The 13,548-nt window shown below is 44.9% G+C and overlaps 1 protein-coding gene across 1 annotated transcript in view; it reads left to right on the forward strand.

The window, feature by feature from the left end:
• Nucleotides 1-13,548, forward strand: part of LOC147725057 (embryonic protein UVS.2-like) — a 110,324-nt gene that overhangs the window by 85,130 nt on the left and 11,646 nt on the right. Inside the window, exon 14 of the mRNA XM_086918154.1 lies at nucleotides 6,629-6,851. Coding sequence (XP_086774280.1) covers nucleotides 6,629-6,851 — 223 coding nt within the window. The remainder of the gene's footprint in view (nucleotides 1-6,628; nucleotides 6,852-13,548) is intronic.

Raw genomic sequence — 13,548 nt, forward strand, 5'->3', positions numbered from 1 at the left:
AATGTTGCAGCTATGTGGAGAATACGTAAAGGGTGGGATGCAAAAACATACAAGTAAATCGTAAGCACGGTTTTTGCAAAACCAGAAAACAAGATTGTGAAAACTCGATTAAAAGGTGTTGTTTGGTTATTGCCCATTGGTAACATAAACAAATGAAAATTAACTTTACATTGTTCAAATGAGCATTTGACCATTTGTGCAATATAAGTGAAAGAAACACACTGAAAGTAAGACGTCCCGGTGCCACTGTACTTGCTAAACCATTAAAATCATGATAACTAGATAATGCACTTTGCCTGTTTTAAGAATGTACAGTTGGTGTTCTTTAGATTATGTGACAATGAAAATACAGGAGCCTGTTTAAATGACTTCAGCGAACTATTTTTAGCAATTATTGAGCTAAAATACCACGCTTTAAAAGTATGCAAATAAATATGAATGCATTTTACATCCATGGAAAGACTGACTGCAAACTTCTCACTATTAGAGTATCTCTCAATGACCACGTTGTTTATTCACATGGGGCAAGGAAAATGCAGCAAACAATATAGCATGTTTTGTGCTAGAACAATACAATCTGCACAGTAAAGGCCAGTCCCAAGAAAAGAAAGTCTTACCACCTACCTGCTTACTAACTTAAATGCTTAGTGGTAAAAAAGAGAACTTACACCAGGGGAAAATAATATGTTTTTTGTGTTTAAAAGATACCAGCAATGCCCAGCAGCTGGAATTTTTAAAGTTACTGCTACTGAAACTATACAGACTCCTTTCCTGGCAACTTAAAGGAATAGGGTGCAATCAAAAAACTCAATGAATACTTTTAGAACAGGCACATGACCATGTATACAATCCTAGAGTTGTCTGTGCTGTGATGTTACTCAGAAACTGTCCAAACGGATATAGGAGGTTAAAACATCCCTTCAGAGCACCAGGGAGCATGCTCATGTAAAGCACTGCAATCAGTTCCTTCAAGTTTACACTACATAATGCGCCAACAACAAACACATGACACAGAGAAGAAAACAATGTTGTTAGCAACAAACACATGACACAGAATAAAATGCAATTTGTATTAGGAGAATAATACCATAAGGAATGTGAAATGTGATAAAAGCTACACACACTAAAGCAGAGTTAAACAAGCAAGCTTTAAATGCATGCAGCCTGGGGAAGATAAGTATCGGTAAACAGTTAACGCTGTGCAGCCTTAATGTTAGAAAAAAAGATCCACAACTTTTGGGCCCAGTGCCACTGCACCTGCTGCACCATTGAAATTATGATCCTAGTGCCTGAAAGATAACTGTATTTGTGACTGCCTGTTTAGTAGTTAAATATAGCAATATTTGGTGTTTAGAGGAGGTAAGACAGCTTTTTGCTGTGGTGCCACTGCACCTGCTGCACCATTTCAGTCATAACTGTATTGCCTGCAAGGTAACTGCACTTTGACTGCCTGTTTACTAGTTAAATATAGCAATATTTGGTGTTTAGAGGAGGTAAGACAGCTTTTTGCTGTGGTGCCACTGCACCTGCTGCACCATTTCAGTCATAACTGTATTGCCTGCAAGATAACTGCACTTTGACTGCCTGTTTAGTAGTTAAATATAGCAATATTTGGTGTTTAGAGGAGGTAAGACAGCTTTTTGCTGTGGTGCCACTGCACCTGCTGCACCATTTCAGTCATAACTGTATTGCCTGAAAGGTAACTGCACTTTGACTGCCTCTATAATAGTAAAATATAGCAATATTAGGTGTTTGGTGGTCTGCCTAGAGCTTTTGGCCCTGTTGTCAGTGCACCGGCTACACCATTGTAATCATGACCCTGGTGCCTGCTAGATTACTGCACTTGTGACTGCCTGTTTAGTAGTTAAATTTAGCAATATTCTGTGTTTAGTGGGGTCCCTAGAGCTTTTGGCTCTGGTGCCACTACACCTGCTGCACCATTAAAAACATGCCACTATTACCTGGAAGATAACCACACTTGTACTGCCTGTTTAATAGTAAAATATAACAATATTTGGTGTCATGGAGACGGGTTCCTGCTCCCAGACCAAGCTGGTGTCTGCAGCCACGTCTCTTAGAAGACGTCTGATTTAGAGACACTTATGCCACAACCATTAATACATATTTCTCCGACAATGCTGGTACGGCTTGCTCGCCGTTGGTGGAATGTGAAGCATTTAAGGTAGTAGTGCATGGTGTCTTGATTGGCCAGAGAGCCAACACTCAGAGAGCACACAGAAGCCGACAGGGCGGGCACGCTACTGGCTCAGTTAATTTGTGCGGAACCATCTCCTAAGCCTATCTTATCAATCTACGCACTCACGCAGGGACCAGTGGTGACACAACTGGGGATCAATAGCATTCCTAGACAATTGCACCCCTTTATAAATGGCTCTGCAGCCTCCCGACCCTGTAGAACTATCTGAGTGTCAACACCGAGCAGCTCTGCCTCGGGTGCCCACAATGGAAAGTGAAGAACTTGCTGCTTCCATCCTGGCGAGTGAGATTCGTGGCATCATCAGATTTGTCCCCAATAAACACACGCATCTGATGGAATTCACTAGATGTATAATACACGCTCCCCTCCCCCAATAGCAAAGCTATCGGAACATCCCTGTTAATCCTGGCATTGGTACTGAATACAGAATATAAAATTCTCAGTAAAACCCCGGCCCGCCTACTGCTTCCATTACTCCTGCACATGATCCACACGGATCAATATGGTTGATTTACCTGATGCAGCATCTCCTTGAACATAAGGGCCTGTGTGGAATAATGGATGTAGCCTGAGACCACCCATATGCCGGCTGCCTTTCCTTTGATAACCAACAAGATTTTGATACCCTAGTCCGCGACTCCCAAGCTTGCTGCTTTGATTCACTATGGGATACCCACTGCTCATATGCGGTGGGTGAAACTACTATATTCATCACCTACGGCCAGAGCCAGAACTGGTCCCTATGTCTCCGATCCCTACCAAGTGTCTAGCCGCACTCAACAGGGTTCCCATAAGTCCCTTCTATGCTTCATATTGGCGGTCCAGCCAATCGCATAGCGAATCCTGCAGGTGGTGGACCACAGTGGGGTCCCTTTCGATCGAGTGGTGTATTCAGTGTCTCTATATGCCGATGACATGCTTCTGTATTTCAAAGACATCTGGGAGGGCAAATTAGAGATAGCCCAATTGCTGTCCTTGTTTGGCCACTTGTAAGGGCCGCATATTAATGCAGATAAATCTTGAGCTTACTTCTTTGCTAATACCTATACAGAGACCACATTTAGATTCGGTGACACACAACTGCAAACAGCACCAAGCACCTTTTGCTAACTGGGGATTCAGATATACCGCAAAACACAAGGGGCCCGATTCCCAAAGGTAAACTGAGGCAAAAGTCTAGCTTTATGACTTTCGGTATTCACAAAGGGCATTTACAAGTAGTACTTTTGTCTCAGTTTGACTTAAGTTTTGGTCTCAGTTAGACTTAAGACCAAAACCTAAGTTAAACTGAGACAAAAGTCTAACTTTATTACTCGTAAATGCCATTTGTGAATATCAAAAGTCGTAAAGTTAGACTTTTGTCTCAGTTTACCTTTTTGAATCGGGCCATTATCTATTGGAGGGCAACCTCATACATAAGATTAACACACTGAGATCTCAAGTGTTGTTTTGGGTCACATTACTGGATTAAATTACAGGGTACGTACTGGAGGCCGTCGCTTCTCCGTAAAGGCAGCTATACGCTGGAATTCGCTCCCCCGCAGTGTGCGGTTGGAACCCTGCTACTTGCGTTTTCGCAAGCAGCTCAAAACTCTGCTTTTCCCTAAATAAGTTTTTTCTCCCCTCTTGGCCAACTTCAAGCTCTCACAGCGAGGGGACGCCTCCGGGTCACCAGGCGCTTTACAAATCTTTAAATAAATAATAAAATAAATAAATTACCCCAGTCGATAGCGGGCCATCTGTCCCTGGCGAAAATGGTGATGTTGCCACACTTGCTGTACCACTTTGTGAATTCACCAATCATAATAACGGCATGGGTGTTTAAACTGTTGAACACCATACTGATTGATCTTACAGGTGGGAGAGGTCCCCGCAGAATCAATCTACATAAACTGTAGATGCCTAACTCATGGAGGACCTGGCATGGCAGTTCGGGCTGGACTGTTGCCATGGGGCACAAGGTCAAGACTGATTTGCATATGGCTAGGTTCATGGCATGGTGAGCAAAAAAACGATGGATTTAGGCCCAGATCTCTGTACTGGGGTCAATTGCGATTCCCCATTTTGCAATGTGTGATATTGTTCTGCATTCTGTCCATCAACTGTTGTTTTTGCATTTGTCACCCCGAGTGGGATGGGTATGCTCAGACGTGAGTCCTGTGCTCTCCATGCCACCGGAATCAAGCTATCCTGGCTGATGAGGGCTGAAAGCCCGAAACCAGTCCTAGGATGCTTGTTTCCAGTCCAGGGACGACCTGGCTTGGCAGTTCGGGCTGGACTGTTCCCAGGGGGCACATGGTCAAGACTGATTTGCATATGACTGGGTTCAAACTGGAATGGCACTGTGAGCAAAAAAACGATGGATTTAGGCCCAGATCTCTGTACTCGGGTGAATGTATGACATTGCTCTGCATTCTGTCCATCAACTGTTGTTTTTGCATACCTCATGTGGGCAGCATGGGGGCTCCAGACTTCAAAGACTGTTGCATAGCTGGACAACTATAGTGGCTATCATATTCAACCCCACACAAAATCCACAAAATGTTCCCTACCGCCCCTTGGCGTGCCCACGCTGTCGCGCCCCGGACGCTGATCTAATACATATGCTTTGGACTTGCCCTTCCCTTATTGGTTACTGGGGCGGGATTTCAGCTGCACTAACAGACCTTATTGCCCTACATCAGTATTGGGGTTATCTCCACGGCCCAAAAGCTCTAAAGTGGCCCAGCGCTTTACGGGCCTCTCTCTGCTCCTGGTCAATAGACTGCTTACGAAATGCTGGAAGTCCCCACAGGCTCCTAGGGTAGTTACCTGGCAAGAGGAAGTCTTGCAATGGGACTTGGCAGAAAGTGAGGCTCTGAGGAGGGAAGAATATAGGGGCCAACAGGAAAAACCTATACCATTCAATGGGACAGACTAATGGAAGGGTCCCAGGCGCAGACTTTGGAGCCCTGGAGAGTGGGGGCGCACGCTGTGACTCTGGTTACCAAACTGGGGGACTCCTCTGTGTGGGTGGCACCACAGCCAATGATCTCTAATTCTGAAACTGGTCCATATTAGAGGTATGGAACTCGTGCCCCAACCTCACTTCCATGTTCATATCTTCCCTCCTTTAGACGGCCCTGAACGAGGCAGTCTGGCCACGTACCGGCATATATCTATTGGAGGATGAGGGTTTTATATATATATAGCATATTTCATGACATGTTGATTGCTTCTAGTACAGACTGATTGATCCCTGTATGTATATTACCATCTAAATATCTTAAAGTATTAGGTGGGCTAATGTGCTGTATTCTTATTGTATAACAAAATTCAATAACATTTGTGTTAAAAAAAGATATATTAACAGCAATAAATTTCACAAGCGCCGTGCTGACGGCACCTAACAATTGACCTAATTCCACTCAGATGATCGGAGCCGCTTCTGTGTGATGAAGGTGTCTAGGCACTGAACTGTATATAGAAAAGCTCAAGTGCCTCCTGCTGACAGGACAGTGATGGAAAATAAGGCGCTAATTTATACATCTGTTTCTTTATGTCACACTGCCCCCTGCTGGCAGAATAGTGATGGTAAAGAAGGGCTAAAACATACTACTGCTTCCTTATGTCACACTGCCCCCTACTGGCAGGACAGTGATGGCAAATAAGGGCCAGTGCATACTTCTTGCTCCTTACATCAGATTGTCTTGTGCTAGCAGGACAATAATAATGGTGTGTAAGCTTCTCATTCTTTATGTCATACTGCGCCAGATCTATCAAAATTGGATTTGGCAATTCTATAATAGCGAATTCTACCGATTTTCTATTATAGACTCGCAAAATGCAATGTGTGTAGGTTTCAGCAAATCTTTTGTGATTCCTACATATTCCTTATTTATGACTCGCACATTGCAAATAAGGAATGGCTTCCCATTCTCTTCTAGGGGCCTAGGCCCTTAGGAATGAATGGGAATTGCATGAGCAATGCGCGAGTACCCAATAGGTACTCGCAAATTGTTTATGCGATTTCAAGGGTGCAAGGGGGCCAAAAGGAAACCCTGATGCACCCCTGAACTATGCATGTGTGCACAATTGTGAATCCCCATTTTGCAATTGCCTTTTGAGATGATACATCCCAAAAGGCTTTTTGCCATTCACAAACAAGCCAATTCTGTGATTCAGCGCGTTTGCGAACTGGAAAACGCTTGATACATCTGGCCCACTGCCTCCTGCTGGCAGGACAGTGATGTTAAATAAGGCTAATGCAAACTTCTCCTTCTATATGTCACACTGCCCCCTACTGGTATGTTAGAGGCAGTAAGAAACGACTGTCACGTAATTTTCATCCTTATGGCACACTGCCTCCTGCTAGCATGATAAGAGGTACTTTTTAAGAACTAACACATACTTCTTATTTACACCCTGCAGGTTTCATTGACGTTCACATCTATTGCCCTTGAACCTAATCCTAAGTGCGACGCTGATTCCTTGTCTATTTTCGATGGTGCCAAGACAACTTCCCCGCTTATTGGAAAATACTGCAGTTCCAAGCTAATCCCCCGAGTGACCTCCACCGGGAGCTCCCTTCTGCTCCAGTTCCACAGTGACGGCTCATTGAACATGAAGGGATTCCAGGCCACCTACACCTTCGGTAAGTGTATCTGCGGTAAAGAGACTACTGGCTCTTCATCACTGAGGCTAAGCACAGCAGGGAGGTGTCTGGTCTTATCTGAGAAGATGTGGCAGAAGGCCAGTGTGGCACCATGGCATGCGCTCCAGTTTACTGTGCATGGGGGTAGCATGTACCCTCTGGATGCTGAACCTGCGCAGAAGAGATACCCAATGCTCTAGGAAGACTAAAGTGTGTACAAAGAGCACAAGTTGGCCCTGCTGTCCACCGATTAACCACAGGGGTCCTATCTTGGCTGAAGGGTCAGTTGAAGGTATTCACACCAACTGGACATGGAATGGATGTGAGGGTCAATCTATCAATCAATCAGGGATTTATAAAGGGTGTGACCCTAGTGCATTGGAAGGCTGGACCACTCACATGTCCACCAATACCTAAACAAAATTCCAACACCTGGGACCTTACTTTGTGAAAGTCCTGCCTGGGCTGTCGCATGTGATGTCAATAAGTGAAAGGTTATGCAACTTAGATCAGAGAGCAAGACTCAGTAAATAGGGGAGCAAAGGCAGAGAATCTATAAATGCAAGTATAAAATGACCAGAAATATTCAGCGTTCAAGGTCAACATGTGGAAGATTGACAGGTCAGACCAATGAGCCCCACTCAGTAAGGGATGGAGATCGGTGGGGTAGCAGCAGAAAAAAAGCATTCTTGAATAGCTGAGAGCTCTGAAATAGTTTTCCACTCACTCCTGAAGTCAGGGTGTGGGATTCAGATACACTTCCACTGATGGACCCTTTCCCATCTCCCGAGGATGCCCATCACAAAAGGCTCTAGTGCCAGTTAATAAATAGCCTTGTTTCCCACCATCTAACTCTGGTAGTAGTGACATGCGTCGAAGGACACCAGTACATATTAATACATATCCCCCTCTCCCACCATCTAACTCTTGTAGTAGTGACGTGTGTTGTAGGACACTCGTACATATTAATACATATCCCCCTCTCCCACCATCTAACTCTTGTAGTAGTGACGTGTGTTGTAGGACACTCGTAGATATTAATACATATCCTCCTCTCCCACCATCTAACTCTGGTAGTAGTGACGTGCGTCGAAGGACACCAGTACATATTAATACATATCCCCCTCTCCCACCATCTAACTCTTGTAGTAGTGACGTGTGTTGTAGGACACTCGTACATATTAATACATATCCCCCTCTCCCACCATCTAACTCTGGTAGTAGTGACGTGCGTCGAAGGACACCAGTACATATTAATACATATCCCCCTCTCCCACCATCTAACTCTTGTAGTAGTGACGTGTGTTGTAGGACACTCGTACATATTAATGCATATCCTCCTCTCCCACCATCTAACTCTGGTAGTAGTGACATGCGTCGAAGGACACCAGTACATATTAATACATATCCCCCTCTCCCACCATCTAACTCTTGTAGTAGTGACGTGTGTTGTAGGACACTCGTACATATTAATACATATCCCCCTCTCCCACCATCTAACTCTGGTAGTAGTGACGTGCGTCGAAGGACACCAGTACATATTAATACATATCCTCCTCTCCCACCATCTAACTCTGGTAGTAGTGACGCGTGTTGTAGGACACTCGTACATATTAATACATATCCCCCTCTCCCACCATCTAACTCTGGTAGTAGTGACGTGTGTCGAAGGACACTAGTACATATTAATACATATCCCCCTCTCCCACCATCTAACTCTGGTAGTAGTGACGTGTGTTGTAGGACACTCGTACATATTAATACATATCCTCCTCTCCCACCATCTAACTCTGGTAGTAGTGACGCGTGTTGTAGGACACTCGTACATATTAATACATATCCCCCTCTCCCACCATCTAACTCTGGTAGTAGTGACGTGTGTCGAAGGACACTAGTACATATTAATACATATCCCCCTCTCCCACCATCTAACTCTGGTCGTAGTGACGTGTGTTGTAGGACACTCGTACATATTAATACATATCCCCCTCTCCCACCATCTAACTCTGGTAGTAGTGACGTGTGTTGTAGGACACTCGTACATATTAATACATATCCTCCTCTCCCACCATCTAACTCTTGGAGTAGTGACATGTGTTATAGGACACTCGTACATATTAATACATATCCCCCTCTCCCACCATCTAACTCTGGTAGTAGTGACGTCTGTTGTAGGACACTCGTACATATTAATACATATCCTCCTCTCCCACCATCTAACTCTTGGAGTAGTGACATGTGTTATAGGACACTCGTACATATTAATACATATCCTCCTCTCCCACCATCTAACTCTGGTAGTAGTGACGTGTGTTGTAGGACACTCGTACATATTAATACATATCCTCCTCTCCCACCATCTAACTCTTGGAGTAGTGACATGTGTTATAGGACACTCGTACATATTAATACATATCCTCCTCTCCCACCATCTAACTCTGGTAGTAGTGACGTGTGTTGTAGGACACTCGTACATATTAATACATATCCCCCTCTCCCACCATCTAACTCTGGTAGTAGTGACGTGTGTTGTAGGACACTCGTACATATTAATACATATCCTCCTCTCCCACCATCTAACTCTTGGAGTAGTGACATGTGTTATAGGACACTCGTATATATTAATACATATCCCCCTCTCCCACCATCTAACCCTTGTAGTAGTGACGTGTGTTATAGGACACTCGTACATATTAATACATATCCTCCTCTCCCACCATCTAACTCTTGTAGTAGTGACGTGTGTTGTAGTACACTCGTACATATTAATACATATCCTCCTCTCCCACCATCTAACTCTGGTAGTAGTGACGTGCGTCGAAGGACACTCGTACATTTTAATACATATCTTCCTCTCCCACCATCTAACTCGGGTAGTAGTGACGTGCGTCGAAGGACACTCGTAGATATTAATACATATCCTCCTCTCCCACCATCTAACTCTGGTAGTAGTGACGTGCGTTGTAGGACACTCGTACATATTAATACATATCCCCCTCTCCCGCCATCTAACTCTGGTAGTAGTGACGTGTGTTGTAGGACACTCGTACATATTAATACATATCCCCCTCTCCCACCATCTAACTCTGGTAGTAGTGACGTGTGTTGTAGGACACTCGTACATATTAATACATATCCCCCTCTCCCACCATCTAACTCTGGTAGTAGTGACGTGCGTCGAAGGACACTCGTACATATTAATACATATCCCCCTCTCCCACCATCTAACTCTGGTAGTAGTGACGTGTGTTGTAGGACACTTGTACATATTAGTACATATCCCCCTCTCCCACCATCTAACTCTGGTAGTAGTGACGTGTGTTGTAGGACACTCGTACATATTAATACATATTCTCCTCTCGCACCATCTAACTCTGGTAGTAGTGACGTGTGTTGTAGGACACTCGTACATATTAATACATATCCTCCTCTCCCACCATCTAACTCTTGGAGTAGTGACATGTGTTATAGGACACTCGTACATATTAATACATATCCTCCTCTCCCACCATCTAACTCTGGTAGTAGTGACGTGTGTTGTAGGACACTCGTACATATTAATACATATCCCCCTCTCCCACCATCTAACTCTGGTAGTAGTGACGTGTGTTGTAGGACACTCGTACATATTAATACATATCCTCCTCTCCCACCATCTAACTCTTGTAGTAGTGACGTGTGTTGTAGGACACTCGTACATATTAATACATATCCTCCTCTCCCACCATCTAACTCTGGTAGTAGTGACGTGCGTCGAAGGACACTCGTACATTTTAATACATATCTTCCTCTCCCACCATCTAACTCGGGTAGTAGTGACGTGCGTCGAAGGACACTCGTAGATATTAATACATATCCTCCTCTCCCACCATCTAACTCTGGTAGTAGTGACGTGCGTCGTAGGACACTCGTACATATTAATACATATCCCCCTCTCCCGCCATCTAACTCTGGTAGTAGTGACGTGTGTTGTAGGACACTCGTACTTATTAATACATATCCCCCTCTCCCACCATCTAACTCTGGTAGTAGTGACGTGTGTTGTAGGACACTCGTACATATTAATACATATCCCCCTCTCCCACCATCTAACTCTGGTAGTAGTGACGTGCGTCGAAGGACACTCGTACATATTAATACACATCCCCCTCTCCCACCATCTAACTCTGGTAGTAGTGACGTGTGTTGTAGGACACTTGTACATATTAGTACATATCCCCCTCTCCCACCATCTAACTCTGGTAGTAGTGACGTGTGTTGTAGGACACTCGTACATATTAATACATATCCCCCTCTCCCACCATCTAACTCTGGTAGTAGTGACGTGCGTCGAAGGACACTCGTACATATTAATACATATCCCCCTCTCCCACCATCTAACTCTGGTAGTAGTGATGTGTGTTGTAGGACACTTGTACATATTAATACATATCCCCCTCTCCCACCATCTAACTCTGGTAGTAGTGACATCAGTGATTTCCCTTTCAGTGGAAGACAAATGGGAGTCATGTGGCAGTTGGCAGAGAGCAGCCCTGACGCTCATTGGCATTTCAGGGCCTGGCGCGTCTCCTGTAGATGCCCAGTAAAGACGGCCACTGGCGCCAGTTCATAAAAAAGCCTCCTCTTCCACCATTGTAATATGGAAGGCAAAGGGGACCACTGTTGACCGAGGGGGGTCCTGTTGTAAATTAGTGGGGTACTGCTCTGGGAAACCCTCAGTCCCCCCTCTCATTTGAGGTGGGCAGCTGCTGATTGGCTGCTGGTGCAGCCTCCACTGGCAGTACAGGCCACTGCCTTTGATGCATCATTAAACCCACTCTATCTAGGCTGGGCACCCAAAGCAGGTCTGCCCCGCCTGTGTCTGCCATGGGAGACGTGGGTGAAACCGGGCAGGGAAACACAACCGTGGTCTCCAGGGGCGGAGGAAACACCAGGCAGGTCAGGGACATTGGTTTTGTCTGTTTTTTGTACTGAATCCCTGCTTTGAGGGCTCGTTTGTGAGAAGCAAAAAATAATTCTGCTGCAACTGTTACATCTAATTAGGGTGGGTGGTCTGTCCGCTAGGGCAGGGTGGAGACCGTACCTCTGCAGCCACAGCAGCCTTCCTGCATGACTGCTGGTGCCTGAATGACCCCAAAGTGCTTATGTAGAAAACATAAAGATCCACCCTCAGATAGATGTTTAGCCGTGTCCTCCCAGACTACGCGTGTTTCCTACAGTGGTGGAAAACACACCGTTTTGTTAAAATACCCCTCATACACCAAAAGGGCCCTTGGTGTCATGCTTCATCATAGGGGTCTTCCACTTACACTCCTACACGACACATAGTCTTGTTTTTTTGGAAATAGTGCTCCCACGTAGCCATAGGTCGTAGCACACCCCGTCCCGTAGCGGGGTGGGAAGACCCCTACGATGAAGCATGACACCAATGGCCCTTTTGGTGTGTGAGGGGTATTTTAACAAAACTGTGTGTTTTCCACCACTGTAGGAAACACGCGTAGTCTGGGAGGACACGGCTAAACATCTATCTGAGGGTGGATCCTTATGTTTTCTATACATTGACTAGAGGAGGGCGCATCCACCTCCACTGCTCCTATGAGCATTACCTCTTCACTCCCCTTTTTTGGTTTTTTTGTTGTTTGACCTGAAAGTGCTGCTGACCAACTCTATTGATAATTCAAAAAACAGTACAATCCATTCATATTTTATACAATAAAATTATATGCAAATACTCACCACAGTAAATTTATATTGCACATATTCATTGGGGATCATGAAAACCTGAGTGAGTTTTGCCATTCAGTTGGTGGGAGAGTCTGCTCGCACATTAACAACTTATATGTGGTTTCCCATATTTACTTGCAGTGAGCGCCTAACCCAGGAGAAGCTGACATGCCACAGCTGCAGAGAGGTCATGACCCCGGAAGTGCATCTGATCCACGTGACAAATGAGTGGATGGTTCAAGGGCTGCATTTGTTTCTCTATGAGTCGCAGTTTTTGGTCGTCCTGCTTCTCTCTCTTGTGGCATTTGTTCCATTGCTTTTTGTTGTCACACGTAGTCAGAAGCTCGTCACCAACTCTGGTCGCCAACAGTGAATCGAGTGTTTGCAACCTGCCTGTCACCTGCTCCTAGCTCGCCAGTGACGTGTCTGATGGTGAATTATACTGAGTGTCAAATGTGCTGATGTGAAGTGAAATAAAGACATAAAATAAAGTGTTGACTCTTTTGCTGATCATGGAACAGAACCACTGTATATTGGAAGATTGGGCCCTGCCCTTCTGACTGGGGTCTTCAATTTTGGGAGGGAGAGAGAGGAGAGAGAAAGTGAGAGGGAGGGTACGAGAAAGTGAGACAGAGAGAAAGAGAGGAGATAGAAAGAGAGAGGGAGAGAATGAGTGTGTAGGTGTGTGTGTGTGTGTGGGTGTGTGTGTATGTGTATGTGTATGTGGGGGTGTTTGTGTGTGTGTATGTATGTGTGTGTGTCTGTGTCAGTAGCAAAGTGAGATATTAGCAGTGGTAAACATGCATCTACCACTGGTAATAAGGACACTAACACAGTCTAGGGCTCACAATAAGTCAGCATTTATTTCAATGTTCAACCCCTGATAGCTTGGCTGCGAGCAGGCAGACTTAACTTCAGAGACAAGTATGTAAAGCATGTAAAAACACAAATTGAGTAAATAATGAAGACACAA

Source organism: Lissotriton vulgaris, chromosome 4_1 (genome assembly GCF_964263255.1).
Source record: "Lissotriton vulgaris chromosome 4_1, aLisVul1.2, whole genome shotgun sequence".
In the NCBI taxonomy this organism is placed as follows: Eukaryota; Metazoa; Chordata; class Amphibia; order Caudata; family Salamandridae; genus Lissotriton; species Lissotriton vulgaris.